The following is a 25,349-nucleotide window of genomic DNA, read 5'->3' as shown; positions in this document are numbered from 1 at the left end:
GCCCTCACCAGTGCTGGGTTTCATAAAATTTTTAATTTAATTTAATTTTTTATTTTATTTTTTTTTGTATTAAATTCTTTTATTGGTACATTGTAGGTATACAACACAATTACATTCCTCATTGGGAATTGTACCTTTACATAATGCATCTTGGTTCTTAGTTTTTCCCCATTCCTAGCCCTCCCTTCACCCCCTCCACCCTTCCCTATTTACAAAGACTTTATTTCCATTTTTTCCATTTCTCATCATTTTTTCCTTTCCCTTCTTTCCTTTCACCTGTGCCTCCCACTACCCCTACCCCTTTGGACCTTTTCTTCCTATTTTACATTATCAACTATTCATTCTAATCATCGGTACATTTTAGGTATACAACATAATGACATTCATCATTGGAAATTTGCACCTTTACATAGTCTCTCTTGGTTCTTGTTTTTCACCCTCGCCCAGACCTCCCTTCAACCCCTCCAGTCCTCCCCATTTGCAAAAATTTTGTTCCCATTTTTCCATTTTCTCATATTAATCCCATTCCCTTCTATCCTTTCCCTTAGCCCTCCCACCTCCTTCCCCTTTGCCCCTTTTCTTCCTATTTCACATGTCCTATTATACATTTAGTCCTTATTTACACTTTCAGTTTCTCACACCAGAGAAACTATTCGGTATTTACACATCTGTGTCCTATTTATTTCACTTAAGAGTATTGCCTCAGTGTGCATCCACTTAGCTACAAATGTCTCTAATTTCTCATTTTTTATGGCTAAGTAGTACTCCATTTTATTAAAAAACCACATTTTCTTTATCCAGTCTCCAGCTGATGGGCATTTGGGCTGTTTCCAAGTGTTAGCTATTACAAACTGCGCTGCTATGAACATGGGTGCACATATATCACTGTGGTATGATTCTTTTAATTCTTTGGGGAAGATACCCAGCAGTGGAATATTGGGGTCAAATGGGATTTCCAGTCCTAGTTCTTTGAGGTAAGTCCATAGTGATTTCCACAGTGCTTGCACCAGTCTACACTCCCACCAGCAGTGGAGCAGGGTTCCTCTTTCCCCACAGCCCCACCAGCATTTGTTATTTGTTGATTTCATGATAGCAGCCATTCTTTCTGGAGTGAAGTGGAATCTCAGCGTTGTTTTCATTTGCATCTCTCGAATGACCAGTGATGTTGACCATTTTTTCATGTATTTATTTGCTATTTCTACTTCTTTGTCTGAGAAATGTCTGCTCATTTCAGATGCCCATTTTCCGATTGGGTCTTTAAATTTGGGAGGTCTGATCTTTTTAAGTTCTTTATAGATTTGAGATAGTAGACCTTTGTCTGAGGAAGAGCAGGTGAAGATTTTTTCCCACATTGTGGATTGTCTCTTCACACTGCTGGTGGTTTCTCTTGCTGTGCAGAAGCTTTTTAATAAGAAGAGATCCCATTTATTGATTGTGCTAGTTCATGGGCAACTGAGGTTTTGTTCATAAAATCTTATCCTACACTGATGTTTTCAAGGGTTGTACCTAACCTCTGTTCCAACTGGTTCAGAGTTTCTATTTTAACATTTAGATCTTTAATCCATTTTGATTTTAGTTTAGTGCATGGTGAGAGATACAGTTCTAGTTTTAATCTTTGGCAAGTTGAAGCCCAATTTTGCCAGCACCATTTATTAAAGAGGCTATCTTTCCTCCAGTGAGGGTGTTTGGCTCCTTTGTCGAAGATGAGATGGCTGAGTGTGTCTGGCGTTGTTTCTGCATCTTCTAATCTGTTCCACTGGTCCTCAAGCCTGCTTCTTTGCCAGTACCATGCTGTTTTTATCACAGTAGCTTTGTAGTAGAGTTGCAGGTTGGGGATTGTGATACCCCCTGCCATGTCTCTGTTACCTAGAATTGCTTTTGCTATTCTGGGTCTCTTCTTGCTCCAAATGAATTTTTGGATTTTTTTCTCGAGGTCTATGAAGTACGCTACTGGGATCTCAATTGGAATTGCATTAAATCTATATAGCAGTTTTGGAAGTATGGCCATTTTCACTATATTAATCCTTCCTACCCAGGAGCAGGGGATGTCTGTCCATTTTCTGATATCATCTTCAATCTCACTTTTCAGAGTGCCATAGTTTTCAGAGAAGAGGTCTTTGATTTCTTTTGTTAGGATGATTCCTAGGTATTTCAGTTCTTTGGATGCTATTGTGAAAGGAATTATTTGCCCTATTTCTCTCTCAGTGAGTCTGTCATTGGTGTAGAGGAAAGCTATTGGTTTTTGTGTGTTGACCTTGTAACCAGCTACTTGACTGAATTTGGTTATTAAGTCTAGAAGACTTTCAGTGGAGTTCTTGGGGTCTTCTATATAGAGTATCATGTCATCTGCAAATAATGACAATTTGACTTCTTCATTTCCTATCTTTATTCCTTTTATTTCTTTCTCTTGTCTAATTGCTGTGGCTAATGTTTCCAGAACTATATTGAACAAGAGTGGTGATAGTGGACATCCTTGTCTTGTTCCTGATTTGAGTGTGAAGGATTACAGGTTTTGACCATTTAGTATGATATTGGCTGTTGGTTTTTCATAGATGGCTTCTATCAGTTTGAGGTAGAGACCATCTATTCCAATTTTTTGTAGGGTTTTTATCATAAATGCATGTTGGATTTTGTCACATGCTTTTTCTGTGTCTATGGAGATAATCATATGGTTTTTGTCCTTGGCTCTATTGATATAGTGTATTACACTAATTGATTTTCATATATTGATCCATCCCTGCATCCCTGGGATGAATCCCACTTGATCAGGGTGTATGATCTTCTTGATGATCGTCTGCATTCCGTTTGCCAGTATCTTATTAAGTATTTTTGCATCTATGTTCATTAGTGAGATTGGCCTGTAGTTCTCTTTTTCAGTTGGGTCTTTCTCTGCTTTGGTGATCAAGGTGATGCTTGCTTCCAAGAATGAATTTGGGAGTATTGCTTCCCTTTCAATTTCATTGAAGAGTTTAAACAGTAGCGGCAGCAATTCCTCTCTAAATGTCTTGTAGAATTCAGCAGTGAAGCCATCAGGGCCCGGGCTTTTCTTAGGTGATAAGTTTTTAATTATGTTTTCAATTTCATTGGTTGATATTGGGTTGTTCAGAATTTTTAGGTCTTCTTCATTCAACTTTGGTAATTCATATGTATTTAGGAATCTGTCCATTTCTTCTGTGTTGTCCATCTTATTGGCGTATAAGTTCTGGAAGTAGGTATTGATGATCCTCTGGATTTCTGCTGGGTCTGTTGTAATTTCACCCTTTTCATTCCTAATTGCATGGATTTGGGCCTTTTCTTTCCTTTTTCTGACAAGGTTGACTAAAGGTTTATCAATTTTGTTGATTCTTTCAAAGAACCAACTCTTGGCTTCATTGATTTTTTGTATTGTTCTCTTAGTCTCCATTGCATTGATGTCTCCTCTGATCTTTATAATTTCTTCCCTTGTATGAGCTTTGGGGTTGTCTTGCTCTTCTTTTTCTAGAAGCTTGAGATTCAGCAGCAGGTTGTTTAATTAGGCTCGTTCTGTTTTCCTCATATGCGTATTCACTGCTATGAATTTGCCTCGTAAGATTGCTTTCATTGTGTCCCATAGATTCCGATATGTTTTATTGTCGTTGTCATTTAATTGAAGGAACTGTCTGGTTTCTTCTGTAATTTCCTCTGTGACCCATTGGTTATTCAGAAGTGTGTTGTTCAATTTCCATGTGCTTATGAAATTTTTTGAGTTTTGTTTGCCATGGATCTCCAATTTCATCTCACTATGGTCTGATAATATTCATGGGATAACTTCAATTCCTTTGCACTTCCTTAAACATGTTCTATGTGTGAATATGTGGTCTATTTTGGAGAATGACCCATGTGCAGCTGAGAAGAATGTGTATTCTGATTTTGTGGGGTGGAAGACTCTGTAAACATCTCTTAAGTTCATTTGTTCAAGAGTTCAATTGAGTTCTAGTATTTCATTACTTATCTTTAGTCTAGTTGATCTATCTGTGACAGTGGGGTGTTGAGGTCCCCCACTACAATTATATTAGTGCATATATGGCTTTTCATGTCCATTAGTATTTGTTTTATGTAGTTGGGTGCACTAGTGTTTGGTGCATAGATATTTATGATTGTCATCACTTCCTCTTGGATTCTTCCCTTTACAAGGATGTAGTGTCCTTCTTCATCTCTCTCAATTAGTGTTGGTTTGAAATCTACTTGATCTGCCAAGAGGATAGCTACTCCTGCTTTTTTTCGGGTTCCTATCACATGCAGTATTGTTTTCCACCTTTTGACTTTCAGTCTATGAGTTTCCTTTTGAATGAAGTGTTTCTTGTATGCAGCATATTGTTGGATTTTGCTTCTTGACCCATTGTGCCAGTCTATTTCTTTTGATTGGTGCATTGAGACCATTAACATTGATGGTTATAACTGAAACATATTGACTTGTCATTGCCATGACTTTTTCTTTTTGTTGTGTTCTCCCCCTTTCCATTTAATTTCTTGTCATGCCAGATGGGTTCATTCTGCTTTGCTTCCTGGGGTTGTGATCCTCAACGTCTGTTCCTAGGCTATTGTGTAAAATTCTTTGGAGTGCTGGTTTGGTATTCATGAAGTTCCTAAGGTGCTCTTTGTCATTAAAGTATCTTATTTCTCCATCCATTTTGAAAGATAGTTTTTCAGGGTACATCAGTCTGGGTTGGAGGCTGTTTTCTTTTAGGGCTTGGAACATGTCAGCCCAAGCTCTTCTTGCCTTGATGGTTTGTGTTGAGAAGTCTGCTGTGATTCTGATGGGCTTTCCTTTGTATGTGATTTGTTTCTTTTCTCTGACTGCTTGGAGAACTTTGTTCTTCTGTTGTGTTTCTGGAATCTTAACAATTATATGCCTATGTGTAAATTTTTTTGATCAAGGCTATATGGAGTACTATATGCCTCACTTATCTGTATGTCAAGCTCTTTTCCCCTGCTTGGGAAGTTTTCTGCCATTATTTCTGTGAAGAGATTTTTTATGTCATCTACACTCTCTCTTGTTTCCTCATTGAGCCCAATCAGTCTTATATTATTCTTTTTTGCATCATCTAGCAGCTGCTGGATTGATTTCTCATGTTCCCTTATAATTTGGAAGCAATTTTTCTTTTCCTGGTCACTAATTGCCTTCTTATCTTCTATATCTGAAATTCTGTCCTCACACTGGCTCATTCTGCTGTGTAGACTTTCAGTGGAGTTTTTCATGTCCTGGAAATCTATTTGCATCTGTTTTATGGGTTCCATTTGTTTCTTATTTTGTGATTCCATCATGTTCCTCAACTCCTCTCTAGATTTATTAATCATGTCTTGCACTAAGGTCACAATTTCTCCTGTTATCTGAGAAATTATTTCTGATTTCATTTTTTCCAGATCCCCTTTTGTTGCCAGTTCAGTGGGTCCAGGTGGTTGAGTATCAGAGGGTTCCATCTCATTTCCCTTTGGGGTTGCTGTAGGTGATCTGGAAATCTGGTTTTGAGACTTATTTATGTGTTTTCTCATTTCGACTGGGGCAGGGGGCTGTTAGCCCCTGCACAGATTACCTCCTCTGAGCTGGGAGGGGTGGGACTGGGGCCGGGAGCAGCGGTAGGAATGGTGACCCTAAATCCCTTTCCTGTGGGCTGGGAGCAGCCGGAGGGTTGGTGGCAGGAAACCCCTTCCTCTGGGCCAGGAGCAGCGGGACAGAAGGTGGCCCAAAAGCCCTTTCCTCTGTGCTGGGAGCAGTGGAGGGATGGTGACCGGGAAGTCCCTTCCTCTGGACCAGGAGCAGTGGGACCACAGCTCAGAAGCCCCTACCTCTGGACTGGGAACAGTGGGACTTAGTACCTTGGTCTGGTGGTCTGGTGTCCTCTGCACCTTGGTAATGTGGAATCAGGTGGCTGCCTGTCTGCAGCGGGGTGATTCAGTGTCTTCCGCGTGACTCAGGACCTTGGTAGGGCATGCACAGACCTGCCTGTCTGCCGAGATAGATCTTTCTTTAGTGGGAAGGCAAGCAAGTGATGGAGACAGGGGAGGGGTGGAGGGTTTGGGGACATAAAAAGAATTAACATGCACCAACTGCCCATGAAAATGGAATCATTATGTAGTGTAAGCATGCACTAATAAAAATGAAATATTTTATAAGAGATTCACAGTGACACTTGGGCCATTTTGCTAATGAGAAAGCTTGAAGTGACAGGTGAAGTCGCCTGCACAGGATCCAGCAGATGGCCTCCCCATCCCGCCAAGGCCCAGGAAGGAACAGCCCCCCACCCTAGTCTCCCCAGGGAAGCCAGGTCTGTGGGAGACTGCACAACGGGCTCGCCCTCCGGGTGTTGCCTGGCATGTGCTTTCCAGGGCTGGAGGCAGTGTGGCGCCACCTAGGGGCACAGCCCCCACTCACCAATCCCCTTCATGGCTTTGTAGAGGGTCTTGGCGTCAGGGTCCGGGTTGAAGTGGGAGCTGCCCTTCACCGTGACACCCTCCTGTTCAACCTGTGAGAGAGCCAGGCCTGCTGAGCGGGAAGGGGCAGGAGGGTGGGCAGCCCTTCAGGGTGGGAGGGCCCCTTTGGGGGGGTTGCTGAGACCAGCTTGGCCAGCTTGACAGGTTCCAATCCCTTGGGATCTTTGCTCCACAGGCTGGAGCAGCAGGGAGTGTGAGGAGAAACCACCCAGGCTGTGCCCACCTGTGCCCTCTGAAGGTGTTCGGCTGGACTTCCCACCATCATGGGCAGCAGGAGAAATGAAAAGGCCTCCCAGAGCTGACAGCTGCCTCAAGAGTGTGCAGACAGGCAGTGTGGCTTGTGTGTCCAAGGATGTGTGACAGCCTCTGTGCCCCGAGAGTGGACACTTCAGGGACCTGGGGGCTCAGGTTCAGGCTGTGGCTGAGGTCCCCTTTGCCCTGTGCCTATGCCGACGGCCCCTCTCAGGTGTGTGTTTCCGGGAGAGGCTAGGAGAGGAGGTGGGTTGGAGAGAGGCACTGAGTCTGAGGGAGACTCAGATTCTTCAGTGGAAAGTTCAGCTGTGCCGAGTCTGGTCTTCACGTACCTGTCCACCTCCCCCTTACATCACTCCGTCCACCCAGCAGCCTCTGTACTCACAGGCTCCTCCAGTCATCTGTTCATCCATTCCCTGACCAGCCATCGACTTCTAGGTTCATCCTTTCATCTTTCCTTCTTTTCCTCTTTCTTCCCTCTCCTTTCCCTCTCTTCCTTCCTCCCTCTCTTCCTGTCATCTGTCTATCCACCCACACATTCATCTGTCTTCTTCCTTCCCACCTTCCTTTCCTTTTCCCCCTCCCTCCTTCCTTCTATAGATTCATCCATCCAGCCCTCCTAGGCTTCCATCCAAGCCTTACATTAAATCCTGAAACTACAGAGCACATTCTCACCTATGATAAATCTGTGGGGATCTTTCTTTTGAGCAAGAGTTTAGACATCTTTCTTTACCCTTGCTTGAATTTCAAATGTATGCTGAAAGACCTTCCTGTCTCATGTCTTCTTTTTTTTTCCTTTTTTTTTACACTGGGGATTGAACTCAGGACCTTGTGCTTGTGAGGCAGGTGGCTGAACCACTGAGCTAAGTCCCCGGCCCCTCCTGTCTCATTTCTTAGCACAGCGTTTTACATGGTGCTTTATGTGTTCGAAATGATTTCTGTGGAAATTCCTCCAGAGAGCCAGTGTGGTGCAGATGTTGCCTAGCGGTGTGCACACATACACGACGTGCCTTCCTGGTGAAGTCCCATATGTGCTACTCTTCCTAGGTGTTGACTGCACCATAGCCTGTGTCTGGTGCTTTGGAAATGGCGCTTAGCTCAGTGGCACGCTGGCAAGCAGCGGTGTGGGCCTCATCCAGAGCCCACCTCGTGCTGTCCCCATCCACCTCCCCTGTCTATTGGTGACTCAGCCCTTCCCTGACTCCAGGATTCTTGGAACACTTGGGTGGAGAAAGTCTCCCCCACAGGCACGCAGGTCCTCTGGGAGCCTGGGGGCTCTGGGCTGTAAGTGCCTAGCTCTGTCCCTTGCTATTTGGGGAAGTGAGGGAGCCCAGCAGACACCCAAGAAGGGTGGGAGGTGGGCCTCAGGCTGGATTAGCCAGCAAATCTCTTCCTGGCTGGCTGATTTCACCACACCCGGAGGCCTCAGCCTCACTTCCCAGAATAAGCTTTTAGAAAGATGGGGTGATTTTCTGGGAATCAAGATCGACTCCACAGGACCTGAGGCCCCAGAGGTTGCTATCCCAGGGGGTGGGTGAGATCAGACAGGCACCTCCTTACTGGAAAGGTGACTCAGAGCTACACTGTAGAGGAGATAACACACCTTTGCCTCTCCCTGTCCTGGGCTGCTCTGTCCTCTCCAAAAGGGGAGGGGGGATCCTGCCCTGGGATGGGGTCCACACCCCATAGCTGGGCTGCTCCACCTGCTTTTTCATCTTCTTCCATCTTGTTCCTGGTCTGGCTTTGTGCCCAGGGGACAAGTGATTCACCTTGGCAGCCTGGCCAGCCATATAGGGTGTCCATGATAATCTGGCTGCTGAGCTGACTGTTCCCTGGCTCAGGGATGGCCCAGACCTGCAGAGTTGGGGTTCTGAGTCAAGCTGCTCAGGCTATAGCCCAGACCTCAGCACTTACTTCTGTGGCAGAACCACTGGAGGCCCCTGTGGGCCAGGTCCTCCGGCTAACTCTCCCCCTTGCTAATCTTGACAAATGGAAGACATTTCTCCCTGGTGCCCTCCCACCCTTCCTATCCTGCATCATGGGCACCCACAGGTCCCGACCAGCAGCTTTCATGGCTCCTGGGGCTCTGAAGATTCAATCCCAACCCCTTGGCCCATGTGCAAGGCCTCTTAGGATTCTGTCTTCCTCTGCAGGCCCATCTTGTACCCTCCCAGAACCTTTGAACCATGCTGGCTGCTTCCCTCCAGAGCCGCTCCCTATCCTTCCATAACTCAGCTGAGAGCAGCCTGTCAGGCTCTCCTAGAGTGCACAGGTTTGTACCTTAGCCAGGAGCCCCTTCTCTAAGCACCCAAACCTCTCAGAGAGCTTTCTCTGGAGTTCCTCACCCCCAGCTTCCCTGGCATTGCAAGGTCTCCTCATCTGGTCACTTCCCCATTTGGTCCCATTCCTGCCCAAGGTCCTGAAGGCCTGGACCCCTTCTTCTGGGTCCTGCCCAGGGCTTGGCCCACCGGATCCTGTCTGCACTGTTGTGGACCTCTTGGGTGCCCACCCCTGGCCCCATGCAGGAACCATCTCCCCATTCACCCCCACTCACCCAAACTTTCCACCAGGCCACTTTGGTCACCTCTTGGCCACCTTTCCCAGGGAGATGGAGAGACACTGGTGGCCACCACTCAGGGATTGGGCACGTTCTGCTCCTGCCGTGGGCTGGGAATCCAGCTGGGGTGGGTATAGTGGTGCAGGCAGGCCCAGGCCCCACCCAACACCACCTCTATTTGCCTCTCTTCTCCCCTCCAGGCCCTTCTGGACTCCCAGGCCCCACCCAGGCCCTGCTTAGGCTTGTCCTGGGGAGCCGCACCCTGACAGCCCCCAGTGTAGGCTGCAGCTGATGCACCAGCTGGAAACTCTGAGCAGGCTTTGAAAGCCAACTTGGTAAATATGGGTGTAGTTTCCTATGCATTTTGCTAGACCTCAATCATGAAAAAGAAGTAGAAAAAGAAAAATAACCCCTGAGTCCCTTTCTACTATAGTTTCTTTCTTTCTTTCTTTCTTTCTTTCTAATTTTTATTTTTATCAGTGCATGTTTGCAGTACTTAAGGATCACATTCATCATGGGAAGCTGGTGCATGTCCATAGCGCATCTTCATTTTTATGTCCTTCTCCTCCTTTCCTCTATCTCTGTCCCCTTCCAGTTTGCAAGTTATCTGTCTTTTATTTTGTACTTTAATTTATTTATCCTCTAGGTTTCTCAGTTTCTACACAGCTGATGATGCAAGAGGGAATCAGCAAAGGACACGAGGACACAGGGCCTCTGTCCACAGGGGTGTCACACTGTCCGGGTGTCTCCTTAGTCACTGACCTCATCCCCTTGAATCTCTGCCACAGCCATAAGATGTGAGTTCCACGTGCTGGACTGGGAGATGTGGGTCCCAGGGAGTGTGTGGAGAATCTGCCCAGAGGGCAGATCTTGGAGGAGGAACAGAGTCACCATTGTCCACTCCTCTTGGACTTGCAGGCTTCTGTTTTCTGAGGGGACCTAGGACATGCTGGTGGCTGAGGGCAGGAGACTGTTCCTGAAAGGAGGTGTATCTGTACTTCTCTGGGTTTTGCCACCCTGAGGTCCCTGCCTAGAAGGCTCTCCTAGAACAATGGTCCCCACACCCAGCCATTAACCCAGCTACCTCCCACTTGCCCTTCAGCATAAGCTTGGACCTCAGGGACCTCCCCATCCAGGAGCCCTCAGTGAAAAACAGGGAAACTATACATGTGACAGATAAGACTCATCCCATGATGCCAGACACTCAGGTTTTCTGACCCTGGCTCAGGGCTCCTTGCTCTTCACAGAGTCACAGGCTGCTCCTCCCAGAGATGTGGGCTGGGGTGGAGGCTGGGTGCATGGAAAGGAGCTGGGCTGGTAGCAGTGCTCTGGAGAAGCAGCCAGCAGCTGGGGCAGGGCAATGGGTTGGGGCCATAGCAGCCTCTGGTGCCATCTCAGCTGCTGGGAATGGGCCTGTGGCAGGTGAACTGGCTGGGAGACCCCAGTTTTGGGCAGCTTCCAAAGTCAGGCCAAGGGAGGCTGATTCTAGGCCTAGTTCCCCACAGGACAAGGGTGAGGGCCATCGGCAGGGAAAACAGGGTGTGTTGTGTGAGGCGCCGTCAGAAAAGGATGACTGCAGCCGCCTGGGGTATGGGGACTGGTGAACAGGTCCATGGGTGCCAAGCCTCCCCGGCCCCCTCGGGAGCCCCATGGATGAGCCCCAGGGTGCCCTCACTGGCATTCTCAGGAGCTCAGTTGCTCCCCATGTGTGGGTATCAAGGCATGCCCACACAGGGCCACAGTGTGGATGTTTGAGGCCAGTGACTCTGGGGAGTGGGTTCCCTCTAGGAGGTTCTGGGCCAAGTCTGGCTATCGGGGTGACAGAGATGAATCCCCTACAGAAGCAGCAATGTGAGCCCAGAGGGAAATGACAGACCTAAGGCCAAGCCAGGCTTCAGGGCTCAGGGCAGGGAGGACACTAGACCTGGCCCTTGCCCTCTGGAATCCACAGGGCCTCAAACACAGTAAGGTGTTGGGAGTGGGCTGAGCCCGTGTGGCCTCCTCCAGGCCGGGCCTCCTCCTCCATGACCCTGGGGGCCTTCGAGATGACCTGAGCATGTTTGCAAACCTCCCAGCACAGAGACTCCTCTCCCGTAGGACCCTGGGCTTGATCTCCCACCTCAGTGGCATCTATCAAGTTCTATGTCACTGCTGCTCTGGCCTGGTATGTCTGCCTCACCCACTCTGGACTCCCAGCCCCTCAACCCTCATTTTGCCTCATGCTTGTTCCCCTTTCCTGATGGCCTTCACAGCTCCTCCTCTGGACCCTGAGAAGCGAGCTCTGGCCCGGAGTCTTGAAGAGCTTGGAGGCAGTGTAAGCACCCTGGCTGGGTCTGCACATCCCACCCTTCTGCAGGTCCTAGAAGGCCCACGCAAATCCATGAGCGAAGTGGAAATTGGCCCAGTTCCTGATGTATGGAGGACCCAGCCTGGCTGAGCTCCCAAGGTTCCCCAGATCCCACCTCAAGTGTCACTCACACCTCACAGAGCTGGGCTGCATGCAGTGCTGCCTGCAGACCCTGACAGGAGAGCCCGGTGCTGGCTGCTCAGCTCCAGCTGTGGGAGGAGCAGAGAACAACAGGCCAGGATGGCAAGCTGGAGACAGGTGTGGGAGGAGCACCAGGGGCCTGACCTGGTCTGGGGCCTTTGTGCAGAGCGGCAGCTCTCAGGGGCCCTGCAGAATCCTCAAAAATCACCAGGGAGGACTGGGAGGCAGCAAGGCGGAGGGGAAAGGGGACATGGGTGGGGTTGGTGTGCATAGCTGTGGCCTGTGTGTCTGCGGCCAGACAGAGGGTGTGTACATGGGGTGCAGCCTGTTCCTGCATCAAGCCATGTGTCGTGTGCTGTAGGCACCCTGCTCACTTCAGTTACATAGACTGTAGGCAGAAGGGAGAGATGTATGCACAGGAGAGGAAAAGAGGGCTGAAGGCAGAGGGAAAGAGGCAGGTGGAATGGGACTTGTACAGGCAAAGGATGTCTGCAATCAGTCCCAGCATGCTGAGAAGAGCCTGAGGTTTCCTCCTGGGGCTGGCCCACGTTGTGGGAGGTCAGGGGGTACAATGACTTCTCTGGAGAGGACCTTGAGGACAGCCTCCCAAAGCTCTGTGGGACTCTGGGGCCACTGCTCAGCCTGAGGCTGGTTTTACCAGTTTTGTGGTTGGTGAGATGTGACCACAGGCCAAAACTGGCAGGAAGGAGTGAAGGCAGTGGATGGAGGTTAGATTCTTCATGCTGGTGTACATGGGAGATGTCCAACCTGAATGTTGCTCAGAGACCTGGTGTGACCTGGTGCACCAGACCTGAGTGAAGACTTTCCTAGTCCCCAAACAGCACTTGTAACCACCGGTGGACAGACCCAGGACTCCATGTGCCCCATAAAGATGGCTTGTTCTGTAGCCTCTGTTAGCCTGAAACACCCACCTGTCTCTCCTGACTTCCCCTTGGCAGCAACTGGCCACACTGACTTCCCACTCTGCTGCTGTCTGTCACAGTCAGCACAGCTGGCTGTGGGTGTGATCTCAGCCTCTGAGTGGGGAGCTGCTGCCGTCCCCACCTCTCCTTGAGCATCCTGCTCTCTGTGTCCACCCCAGGTCTCCGTGTGCTCCACACACCATCCAGGCCCATTTCTCCCCACTTTTCACTTTTCTCTTCAGCTCTGCCTGGTTGTACTAAATTTCCAACTTGCTGTCCTTTCCAAACTTGGTCCTTTGTAAACTCTGCCTTTTTCATCAATTATTCTTGCCTGTGATTTTGCCCTTCCTTTATCTTTTTTGAGGATTTGCCACCCTCTTATTTAAATGTCCCTTTTTGATCATGTATGCTCTCTACTTTCTTTCCCTTGAACTCTTTATTTTTTGCTTCTTGTTTCTCCATTCTGCTTGGTGAGATTCCTCGGATTTTCCCTCCTAGGTCCTCTTTAGTAGGAGACTGTTTTATATCTGAGTCCCAGTACTGGGGTAGGCAGGTGTCTCAGAGAGAGTTTGTGCTTGGCTTTGCTGGAACCTGTCAGAGTCCATCAGGTACAGATGGGTTGAAGTGTCAGCTTCGGTCAGTTTTCTGCACCAACCTACTGCAGAGCTGGGGCAGTGAGCCGTGTGGCCCTCTTGGGTGCCACGCCCTGGGCAGGGCTGAGATTTCTGGCTCTGCTTAACGAGGTTGGCAGTAAGCCCCCTGCAGCTCCAGGTCATGAGGAGCAGATTCCAAGTCTGCATTCCAGAGGGCCAGGTCCTCCTCTCCTAACCCCGCCTGGCATGAAGCATCATACAGAGCCCTTTAGGCATAAGCCCCATTCTCGCATCATCAAGGATCTAGAAGCCAATTAATGACCTAGCCTCCCTTAAATTGGCTCCTTTAAGATGCTTCTAAGAATTTTCTGGCACTTAGGAAACTTATTTTCTTGCTTTTAGCTGGGCTTTGCCTTGAAATGTACGTGGCATACAGACTTTGGTTGAGGGCATTGGGCATTAGCCATGCCTAGTGGTATATTTTTCCCCTAGTAGCCTTCCGGACCTGGCATGGGCGCATAGAAAAGCCAAACAAGTGGCTCCATCTGTGAGTCAGACGTTTACCCTCCGCACGGGACACAAAGGAGGGGGGCCAGGACAGATAGCCTGTCAGGCAAGAGTGGACCATGTGTCTGGCTCTGTGGGTCGCACTGGAGGGAAAATGGAGACAAGGGTGGGCTGGAGGGTAAAATGAAGTTAACTAAACAAAGGATGTGAGTAACAAGTCTAAAAACTGGAAACAGCACAGTATTGGCAAAAGATGCCTGGATTGTGTTTAGGACGGTAAGGTGAAGGATGGCAGTGTTGAGATGGTAGTGACAAGGATGCAGTAACAAGGTTAAGGTAAGGTTAAGGTGAGAAATCAGGTATCAGGTCAAGGCCACGATGTGGGACGGGGTGGGGGGGGTCACATGGTCATTGAAGTTCGCTGAGTAATAGCCACCCATGGGCTGCAGAAACCAGAGGTCACCCAGGTGCCCGAGAGAGGAGGTGGCTAATGTTGGGGAGAAGGGGAAGGCAGTGGTGAAGGTGAGAAGCAGGACCTTCCAGCACCCGGATGCTTGGTGTCCCTGCAGGGGGCCTGGCGCTGCCCTGTGGGCTGCCCTGCTGTTGAGGAGAGGCTGTGTCTTCTGTGTGAGCTGGGAATGTGCTGTGGCTTAGGGAGGTGCAGGATGCCCCTCCCAGACATCTCCTGGATGTCCGTGTTTTAAATAAACAACTCCAGGCTCCAGAAAGGGGAAAGTAGCTGTAACCCTTCGCAAGGTGACATGATCAGTCCTGGGACACATGATGGGTATAAAACCAACTCAATGGTGAGACAGAAGTCTCCAACATGTTTGGGGCACAATTTTGCAGTGATACTGTAAAGTCTTTTTTTTTGAGACAGGGTCTCTGGCCTTGAACTCACTGTGTCGCCTAGGCTGGCCTCAAACTCATGGCAATCCTCCTGCCTCAGCCTCCGAAATGCTGAGATCATAGGCGTGCACCATCACACCCAGCTTGTAAAGTCAGTTTTGAATGGAGGCCTACTACACAAACATAAGCTTCAAGCGCCACCTTCTGGACCTATTTCCCATCACACCGGCCCCCACCTCTTCATCCCCTGGCCTCAAGGTGGCTTTGGGCACCTAATGCCAGAGACCCAGCCAGGCAGGAAGGCCCTCCCTACTCCTGGTGAGCACTTGGGCCAGAGCTTCTTTCCTAGGATGCCCTGCCCATGCACAGTGAGCCGGAAAATAGGAAGGAAGGACCAGAATTTCTGGTCACAGGAATTGTAACCCTGAGCTTGACGCCCAAGGCAGCGTTGGGCTCCTGAGCTGAACCTCTGGCTTTCTGGCCTGGATGTCCTTAGAGTCCCGGAACCTGCACAAGGACCTCAAGCCCAGGGCCATGGTCCAGAGAATGGCCAGGACGCTGGCCCGTGCTGCCCTAGCTCCTCATGGTGAGAGGAGGTCCTGTAACCAACTTGCCAGCTGCTGAGCTGCTGGGTCCTAAGCTGGTATCAAATGCCAGAGCCCACCCTGTGGCAGCGGCTGCTCACTGTGTGTGTCAGGCAGGGTGTCCATAACCTCACCCTGTCCTCACCTCAGCAAGAGGGGTCCTGGCTGTGGCACCCCCTTCCCTGGGAAGGCAGCCACCTGCAGCCAAGCTTCCTGGAGACTCAGAGCCTCCAGACCCTGCCTGCACCTTATACCAGAACTAGGAGTTGGGATGGCCCAAGGCCCATGTGTGGAAGCCTTAGTCCTCGGCTTGGCACTGTCGGGAATTGGGGGAAAACTTATGAGACAGGGCTCAGGAGAGGTCGCAGGCCACTGAGGACATGTCCTTGAAGGGGACGGGGACCCTGGGCCTTCCGCTTGCTCTCTCTCCACCTCCCCAGACAGCATAGTGGAGAGCTTGCTCTGCCACACTTTCCCCACCGTGAGGTGTAGCCTCGCCTTAGCCCCTAAAGCAACTGGGCTTCCCAGCCACGGACTGAAGCCAGCAAAGCTGTAAAGCAAAACAAACCCGTTTTCTCTTCAAGTTGATGATTTCAGCTATTTTGTTACAGGAATGGAAAGCAAATATACCTTGATTTTGGATTTCCAGCCTCCAGAGTTGTGAGAAAACACATTTTGATTTTTAAGCCTCTTGGTCCATGATGATCTGTTACAGCAGAGCCCTCACAAACCAACGCACAGGTTTGCTGCTAGCAGCCCAGACCTCAAGTTCTTGTACAGAAGGGATGGAGCTCCCTCGTCCCTTCATTGCCCAGGGCCAGTCCTCTCGTCCCAGGGGGCACAGGCTGGTTGTAGGACGGGGACTGCAGGCAGGAGAGGAGGCCTGTGGGGGGAAGTAGGGGCCGGGGTGGGAAGAGTCGAACTAAGGAACTTTGCTTGCCACACAGCTCAGCTTCCTGTGGGACAGCAGGAGGGGAGGTGGTGACAGAAAGGAGCAGGCATGAAGGATGTGGGTGGCAGGGCCACTGATGGGACACAGGTGGCAGACCCTGAGCATGTAGAAGACAGCTGTGGTGGCACCTGTCCAGCCCACGGCCACATCCTCAAATTTCCCTAAGCCTCATGCTCGGCCCACAGTAGCCACGTTTGTGTGAAGTGACTCTGTGGTCAGACCAAGTGTGGATCCTGACTTGGTTTAGGTCTGAAATGCCCTTCAGCAGCCCACGTGTTGGGCTGGAGGTATGGCTCAGTGGCAGAGCACTTGTCTAGCATGCGGGAGGCCCTGGGGTTTAGGCCCAGCATCTTTGGTCTTTGGGGGTGCCCTGGAGGGGACTGTGAGACCCCAGCCCCTTCCTGTCTCATTTTGTTTTTGTGGTTCATGTTGTGAGCAGTAAGTCAGGCATCTCAGGTATTTCATTATCCTGAGGCAAAACTGAACAGCACAGATATTTGACCCAGGATCTTTTCCCCATCAGTGGCCCTGGGGAGCAGCCAGTCAGCTTCTGCAGGTCATCTGGGCAGAGGACAGGCAAACAGGGACTGGAGGTGGGCAGTGGCAGCCAGGTGCATAGACAAGGTAAAAACCACAGGAGAGGGACACAGAGGCAGGGAGAGGGAAGACACCAAGTTCGGGGGCTACATGGCCATAGAGCACGAGGACCTTAAGGAGAAGGCCAAGAGTGCTCCTGGGGGCTTTGCAGTGTCTGGCCACTGAGACCTGTCTGCCCTTCTGACCACAGACCAGTGACCCACAGCCACCTAGTCTGTCCTTCTGTCTCCTCTCGGGCCCTGCTTCCGTGTAGCCCGGACAGTCCAACGGCAGGGTTTCTGAAATGTTCCCATGGCAACTCCCCAGCTGGCAGGAGGAAACACATGCTCATAAGCTGGGGCACATTCCCATGTGGTCTGTGATGTGTTTGCAAGTTTTGTCATTCATCTGAAAGACTTACAATTTAGAGATTTGGGAATATTTTTCCAGCCTGCTTGTGCCTTCAGTCCTGGTGGCTATGGTGAGGCTGGGTCCCTGGGCCTGGTCACCACCCAGCTGCCCTCCTTCTTTCTTTTACCTGGCTGCTAGGATATGAGCAGCTTTTCTCTTCCATACCCTTCCACCATGCTGTTTTTGCCTTGGAGCCAGCTGACCATGAACTGAACTCATCAAAACTGTGAGCCAGTTGTGTGTGTCAGGTATTTTGTCCCAGGTATGAGAGAGCTGGCTCATACACCCTACATGCCAATCTGCCTCCAGTGTGTATTTCTTGAGCTCAAATGACCCAGGTGAAGGGACCCATCAGGGGATTTACAACCCCATGGTTGTTGCCCTCAGTGATGGGAGCCATGACAGACAAGAAGCTCCCCACAAAGCCACACTGACTCCTCCTTCTTGGGCCACACCTGGATTCCATGGCAGCCTTCTCTGTGTCTACATGTCATGTTTGAGCTCCCTGCAGGATGCCTGGATGTGGGTGTAAAAAGCCCAGCCTGCCACCTTTCTCTGGTGGCCTGGAAGCCATCTCAGAAGAAGCTTCCTGGGTGGAACAGCCCCCTGGTATGTTGGAGTCCTTGAGTGACCAACAGAGGATGCAGTACCCTGGTGACCTAGAACCTGTGAAGTGACAAGGTGAAGGCAGTCTAGAGCCAGTCACTGCACTCCTGGGGGGGTGTCCATCCCTCCCCACAAGCACGGCACCTGTGACTGTCCCTTCTGTACCTTTCAGCCTGGCTAGGAGCCCTTAACTTAAACACCTCTCCCTGTCTAGCAGGACACTGAGGATGTTCATGTCTTTGTTTAAAAAAATCTCTGTATGCACACGACTTATAGAAACTGCAACAAAAAATTGACCAAGTTTGGCCTCAGATTCCAGTAGGACTGTCTGGCTGTGCCCTGGTTGGGGGGGGGGCGTTGCTGCTTGTTCTCCCAGCTGCTCTGGGTCTGAGTTTCCCAAGGGGCTCAGACTGGACCACCAAGTCCATCCCTGGATCGTAGCTCCCTTCTCCATTGCCTGGATGGTGACTCTGTTTCCCTGGAAGCCTCTCATAACCAGCTGCAGATGGAAGAGAGGCTGAGAAGGGTGGGCACCACCCAGGTCCCATCCTGGCAGCAGGTGAGACCAAGGTGTGCAGCCCAGGCTGTGGCAGCTCAGGATAATGTGGGACAGAGAAATGGAGGAAGGGACAAGGAACAACAGTTCCTGGAATGAATGAAAGGTCAAAGTTATGGGACCTAGAGAAAGCCTGTGAATGGCCCCTACATGTGAGACACAGCCACTCCAGCGATCCCTGTCACTTTGAAAAGGTGGGGGCAGCATGGTCATCACTGGCCATCCTGTTAAATCCATGCTGAGTCAAGTCCAAAGTCTGGCCTTTTTCTGTTTGTGCGAACTTTACAGAAATTCACCTGCAAAGCTGAAGGCAGCCTGCAGGGAGAAGGGGGCAGATGGGAGCTGCCATTTAATTAATTCTCAGGATGGATTAGGGACAACTGGGCAGCCTGGACCCGGCCCCTGGGAACCCTCCGGAGGTCCTCAGGGCCCCTTGTTGGGTTCCCATGCCTGTGTGCCCTGGTCCTAGGTGGTTGGTCACGAAAACAGTGGTGCATGTGCTGGGCGGTAGGATGCCATGTGCTACACAGCACTGTGAGGATCACACTTTCTTCTCTGGTGAAATGCAGGGCATCTGCTGGAATCACCTGGGCTTGTGACGGTGTGGGTCCTGGCAGGTGTAGCACAGATATGTTTCAGACCGGAGCATCTCCCAGATGACAGACTCTTATTGATGAGCAACAAAACCCAATACCTTTTGATAATAAACCAAGACAGAATACATTATGTTCAGGTCAGAAACAGAGATCTCTTAATCACAGGTTTTTGTGCCATTAGAGATTGGGCAGTGGAGATGGGAGTGACCAGATGACTCTGCGCGTTTCCGGGCGAGGGGCGAGAGCAGCGGCAGGATTCTGGGAGGACACTTGGATCGTCTGGCTGGGAGGTGGTGACACTGTGTGCAGAGACTGAGTGGGACATTCTCCTGGCTGGGAGATAGGTGCATCCGTGGGCTGCAAGGTATCTCTGGCATGGAGACACACTTCCTGCTGTGTGGAAGGCAGATGCTCGGCATACATGGTGGCTGTGTAAGGTGGTTGGACTTCCTGCTGGGTTGGCGGCAGATCTTCTGGTCACGGGAGGCCTGCTCACAGTGGGGACTGATCAGGGTGCTGTTGGTGTACCTCCCCTGAAAGGAAGAGGAGAGGGAGATCACCAAGATGCCAGTGGGAGTTAGGCCAGAGGCTGCAGGTGCCAGCTGAAGGGGATGAAGTCTGGGCCCATCGGGATGGGCAGTGTGGGCCTTCCTTGTCGATGCTGTGAATCAAATCCAACCACAATCAAGATGGAGTCACTTGGGTCAAGTACTAATAAAAATGAAAATTAAAGTAGATAAAGCTGAGAGTTTATGAAGAAGGGCATCTCATGGATGGTTGTTGGAGAAGCACAATTGCAAAAGTCTCTGCCAGGACCACAACTTTGAACCAAGGCCACCACAAAGCTTTCAAATCAGTGGGTTTACAAATACACAGATTCACAGCAACCAGTAGGCCCAGATGCTGAAGGCTCTTCCCTTTTTAAATCCCTTATGCTGAAAAATACTGCTACAAAGACATCTATACATTAACTGTACAGCCAAGGCCACCTTTGTTATTGATCCTGTAATACCCTTTTATGAATCCTTGCAGCCAGGGAGTCTTGGTTCAAAATAACTACATAGTTGTTGTTTTGCCTTTCAAGTTCCCCTCTGCTTAGCCCTTTTAATAAGCCCGTGGTTTCTCCCGCTGTGCATGTTCCCACTGCCATGCTCTGCATCACCCCAATAAACTCATCATCACTGGAGAGTCTCTCATGGTTATTTAGTGTGGTATGTTTGGTGTCAGAAGTGGGATGTGAGAAGAGATCACCTGCAGAAGACATCAGTGACTCTGGGGACCAGGTGCAGTGCCCACCTTGACCCTGTGTTCCCCCCTCTCTATGCTTACCTTTCTGCCCCAGTGCATCTTCTCTTAGGTGGGGCCCCTTTCATTTTGCCTGGGAGTTCCCATTGAATTTATTTGGGACCTATTTTGCATAAGGGTACCTTAATTAAAGAACCTTACCATTAGTCTTGGGACTATAACTTTTCTGTGAGCCTTTTCTGGTATAAGGATAGGTGTCTTTCTGGTTTCTAAGAACTCACATTCTGTCTGTAAGGACCGCAGCTCTTTTCTGGGGAATTCACTCTTGATTTTCCATGCTTGATTACATATTTCATTTTATCTGTACACTTAGTTTAAAAGTTTTGTTAATTCTCCTATTTTGATTTCATTTTTTATATGTATCTATAAGTAATTTGGCTCCTTTACTCCCTGCTTGTTTCTGAACTTTTTTCAAGAGCAGAAATGAATATCTAAATGCTGAAACTGGTATGGCCGCTTAAAAGCCAACAAGGCACTTGATCTCCAAGGAAACAAGGGACTCTGATTTCTAAAGAAAAAAATCTCCTTTGTAAGGACAAATAGGTCACAGATAGGCAAGAGTACTATTATGACATCTGCCAGTCTCCAAACGATTTCCATGCAACTAGGGAAAATTGGTCACAGGCTAGACAAACTAGGACAAAAGTCATCCAACAAACCACAAATGAATTTGAGTCAGGTGCACTCATCAGAGCAAAACAATGTGATCAAACCATTAAAATTAATTGATGGGGCTTGAAGGACTTTCCTATGTTCTTGAAAGATTCACAAGAGACAAAATAGGATCCCTGAATTCCAAAGCATGCAAAAAACTTCCTTTTTGGGGACTCTAACTGGCTTTATTATGGTACCTTCCCATGCACACCTTTCCACTGATTGGCAAATTATACCACAGATCTACTCTTCACAAACAACTCTGGGGTTCAAAAATCTGAATAGACACTGGCATTGGCAGGCAATAGCTCCTGGCTGGGCAAGTGCTACAGATGGGGAATCTGTCCTCTGCCCTGTCTCCTCCCCGGTCCCAGTTCTGAGTTTGTCTGCTGTGTTCTCACCCTCTCCCACACATGGAAAGAGGACCAGGAAAAGTGCCAGAAGAAATCACATGGAGCACCTTGTGTCTCAGCGCCCCCTGCTGTGGGGCTTCACCTTGAAACGTGCAAAAGGGAAACAGTAGCTCAGAAAGAGGAAGAGGAACTCTGGGATTCTCCTGGGGTTCACATTCCCAGGCAGGTGTCTCCATTCCTGATGTCCCCAACAGCCAAGGAGCCCAAGCTGCCTGTCCATCCTGATGCTGAAGAGGGCATCTGCTGCCAGGTACAGGCGATGACCAGTGGGCCTGGATTGAATCTAGAGACAGGACCTCAAGAACTCCTGGTCATGTGGCTTTACTGGTGCACCTGGCTGTCCCTTCTGTCTGCCATGGTGTGGTCCAGCTTTCTTTATATCTGCAGGAGTTTCTTTTTATCCCCTTTTGTGAGATGGAAAAGGTAGAGCTCAGAGAGGTTAAGCAATCCAATGTGGCTGAGCCAGGTTCTGCTGTGGTCACCCTTGAAACTGCCACAGGGGCTCCTCTTCATTCACTGCAGTTGTTCCCAGAATAGATTCCTGTCCCTTCATGTACATCAGATAGGAAAAGCCTCCTTATGTCAGAAAGGACTGTAAGTCTACTTGCAGGAGCATGTCTGACTGGGCATGCTCATCCATCCATTTATTCATTTGCCTATTCATTTGTCAACAGACAGCTTTTATTTATTTATTTATTTTTGGTACTGGGGATCAAACTCAGGACCCTGCACTTACAAGGCAAGTGGGAGAACCACTGAGCCAAACTCCTGGCCCAACAGAGAGCTTTTATCTGTGAGTCCAGACACAAGACCACTGCTTCAGCAAAGCTTGTTCCTGTCAACACTCACACCCACATGGCTGCTGTATGTCTGTCTCCCCCCTCCACATAAGTGTGATGATAACTGTTGTTGAGAACAGCTTGACTTGGATAACAAAGACAGTGTTTGATTCTTGCCTTTCGCTTCATGAAGTCCAACCTGCCCCAGGGCATTTGTACTGGTTGTTTCTTCTGCTTGGAAGGAGTTCCTCTGATTTTCACTTCACTGACTTACTCTTACCAACTCGTTTTCAGTGTAAATGTCAGTGTCTTCTCTGGCCAGCCAGACATTTGCTGGCATATCAGCGACTTCCAATTCTCTGGACCATATGTGTTCTCCCCTGACATTCCCCAAAGAAAATGTAAGCCCATCATGATGGTGGAACTTTCTTCTGCTTCACTGTATGTCCTCAGCACCTGATGTGGAATAATCTTTGCTGAATTAATGGGGACAGTTAACCCCATGACTGTTTTCCTTTGTGAGTTCTTCCCACTGCTTTAATGCTTGCCTAGATCTCTATGCTGACATAATTTACTTGCATTTTATTGTACTTCTTAGCAGTAATACTTTTTACCTATTTAACATTTGAAACCACTTGGGATTTATTCTATTATGTCATGAAATGAAGCTTCAGTTTGTACTTTTTCCCAATAGCTTGTCAAATTTTACAAAATTGGGACTGAGGATTTAGCTCAGTGGTTCCACAGCCTGCCCCGCAAGTGCACGCTCCTGAGTTTGATCCCCGGTACCAAAAAAAGTTTTTACAAAATCATTAAACAAGCAGTAAACATACATAAGTCCATCTGAGTATGCCCGCATTCCCAGTTTGATCGCCTTGGGCAAGTGCTGTAACTGCAAAGCATATTTATTCCAGGTGGTGCTTGGTTGATTTGGGGCTATTGTTTGATGGGACCATTATTTTAATTGTTGGAGCTTAAGGTCTTGATGATATAGGATAAGGCAAAGTTTCCTTCACTATTTTTCCCTTTTGAAAATTCCTTAAAGGTTCTAGACTCTTTACTATTTTGAGTGAACTTTAGAATCATTTTGATCAAATTCCTTAAAATATTTCATTACAATTTTCACTAAAGTAGTATGATGCTCATGACTTGCTCTGGGAAAATATGACACTATGGTTCAGGCTTTTATATTTTCAAATCTTCACTTACAGCAATGAGTAAGGCTTTGTGATGTCTTTTCATCACAAGTGGGTATATTTCTGTTGCATAGGCATTTGGGTTTTTATTGTTTCTAGGAACAGAATGGAATCTGTTTTGCTTATTTCCAGATTTTCTGCTTATTTACTCTCGAACATGTACAATCATCCCAGGCCTAGCGCTTACCCCTCAAGAGCATGAGTGCAAGGGAGGGGGCTGGAGCTGCAGGAACATGCATGGAGATGGGTCAGGGACACCACACCACAGGGCCTGCCTCCAGTGGGCTGCAGAGGCCCAGAGTCTGTGTAATTGCAAGGGGAGGGGGAGGTTCCTCTTTCCTGTCAGCCTGTCTACCAAATGCAGAGGTCTGAGCCAGCAAACAGTTATTTCTTACATCACTCAACCACTTCACAGTGAAGGGACATTTCCCAAAGTTATCAGCAAGAATTTGACAGATGGCTTTTTCTTCCAGTGCTGGGAGCTCTGTGTCTGTATTTCCTGATTATTTCATAGAGGTGTGTGTGTGTGTGTGTGTGTGTGTGTGTGTGTGTGTGTGTGTAGGGGGGTGGGGTCAGAGGACTGCCAGCTGCCATGGCAAACCTATACCTGGGACCTGAGACTTTGGCTTGCAGGACAGTTAGGTTAGAATTCCTGGGCAATGGAGCGCCACCACTTGGCTTTATCACAGTGTCCCTTGGCCTAGTTCCTCCCACGTCAAGGTTAGAAGGAGAAGAATGCAGGTGCCCCTTGCTCCTGAATGCATTCTGTGGCCCATCTGTCACTATGCTGTGACTGCTACCCAGAACAACGGTTTCCCAGCAAATAACAGGTATGTTCAAAGTTAGGAAGTCAGCAAGTAGTATGAAAACCAAGATACAAATATTCACAAGTGTTTTGTAGGTAGCCCATTTTGGGCAGAAAGATGTACTTTCTGGATATTTTCATAGATCTCACCCTGACAGTATGATGCTGGGGACATTGCTTCCCCTGGGTCATTTCACGGCACAGTGATAATCCTGCATTCTGAAACCATCACTAAACATCAGAGGCTCAGTTTCCATGGCTGCAGTATGCACTGTGGTGACCACCTTGTATAACAGAAGGGGTCCCTGGAGCTGAGCTGCTGGAGGCAGGCCCTGTGGTCTCCTGGCTATGGGCAACTTACTCCACTTTGCAGACTCTAGCTTCCCTGCAACCATAGTTGTTGGTTTAATTAAAAGCACCCATTTGTGGGAAGCACTCAGAACAGAGTCTATATAAAAGGCAGCTGCAATCCCTCGGGGGCTGCCATGACAATGAATCACCCAAGATGTCCAGATCAGCCTTCTCTTGATTAACTTTAGGCCCCTTTCCTTCCAGACCCACCACACCCAAAATTCCTCAGGAAAACTGCAAGTCCATAAGTTGGCTTAACTGAGAAAGTGGAGTAGAAACCTGAACCTAAGATAAAGGAACAGGTTGATAGGAATCAAAGAATGCTTACATTATCCATCCTAAAATTAAAAAAAAAAAACCAAAACCAAAACCAAAGCCTGGGCTCATACCTGTAATATGGACCAGCATCCTTCTGGGGTGTGGGCCACCTTTTCCTGATGTCTCCATCTCCCTCCAAGAGAAGCAGTTTCTGGCTTCCAGAAATAATATGCCTCTCTCCCTTGGGCCTGATCTCTATTCCTTTGAGTGTATTCCCTTTAATTTCTATCTAATAAACCTTTCCTGTGTCTCTTACTGATGAGTCTTGAAAATCATTATTTTTTGGGATGGCAGTCAGTGAACCTACAGATCAGGACCGTGTGAGTTAGGTTCCTTATTCAGGTCTGGGGACTGCCTTGGACCCTGTCTGGTGACATGGGGTAGCAGCTCCTATAAATTCTAGGCCAGGTTCATATGAACAGGCTCATTACCTGTGGAGCTTGTTTTCATGCCCAGGTCAGCTACCACCTGACACCAGGAGGAGGAGGAGGAGTTTGGAGAGCCCCCTGCCAGTCCTATGGGCAAGACTCTGAGCACAGCTTCAGGAAGAGGGGTGTGGGGCACACAGGTGACTTGCGGAGAGAGAGGGCCAGCCACACCTGTCCTGGGAAGGACACCTGGTTGATGG

The 25,349-nt window shown here is 48.9% G+C and overlaps 1 protein-coding gene and 2 long non-coding RNA genes across 6 annotated transcripts in view; 1 reads left to right on the top strand and 2 right to left on the bottom strand.

Annotated features, from left to right (window-relative positions):
- Window positions 1-5,834: 5,834 nt before the first annotated feature.
- LOC147828159 (uncharacterized) lies at window positions 5,835-9,460 on the bottom strand. 2 transcript variants are annotated; one of them, XR_015451220.1, is made up of 3 exons: window positions 9,257-9,460; window positions 6,392-6,482; window positions 5,835-5,966 (listed from the first exon to the last, which is right to left on the bottom strand). It is a non-coding gene; the product is annotated as an uncharacterized LOC147828159 (long non-coding RNA). The 2 variants fall into 2 exon arrangements; XR_015451221.1 differs by having other exon boundaries at window positions 5,835-5,962.
- On the top strand, window positions 6,472-24,976 carry LOC147828158 (uncharacterized). 2 transcript variants are annotated; one of them, XR_015451219.1, is made up of 3 exons: window positions 6,472-8,974; window positions 9,460-9,594; window positions 9,906-20,086. It is a non-coding gene; the product is annotated as an uncharacterized LOC147828158 (long non-coding RNA). The 2 variants fall into 2 exon arrangements; XR_015451218.1 differs by having other exon boundaries at window positions 9,460-24,976.
- The window catches only part of LOC147828157 (anthrax toxin receptor-like), a 29,801-nt gene continuing 23,479 nt past the window's right edge, over window positions 19,028-25,349 (bottom strand). For both annotated transcript variants that reach the window (XM_087211013.1, XM_087211014.1), the window contains exon 18: window positions 19,028-19,433. In XM_087211013.1, the coding sequence (XP_087067139.1) occupies window positions 19,056-19,433 (378 nt within the window). In that variant the 3' untranslated portion in view covers window positions 19,028-19,055. The remainder of the gene's footprint in view (window positions 19,434-25,349) is intronic.

Source organism: Heterocephalus glaber, unplaced genomic scaffold (genome assembly GCF_053883595.1).
Source record: "Heterocephalus glaber isolate CG9 unplaced genomic scaffold, H.glaber_assembly_v1.0 deba00001258, whole genome shotgun sequence".
NCBI classification, from domain to species: Eukaryota; Metazoa; Chordata; class Mammalia; order Rodentia; family Bathyergidae; genus Heterocephalus; species Heterocephalus glaber.
This window is presented reverse-complemented; position numbering and strand designations above follow the sequence as displayed.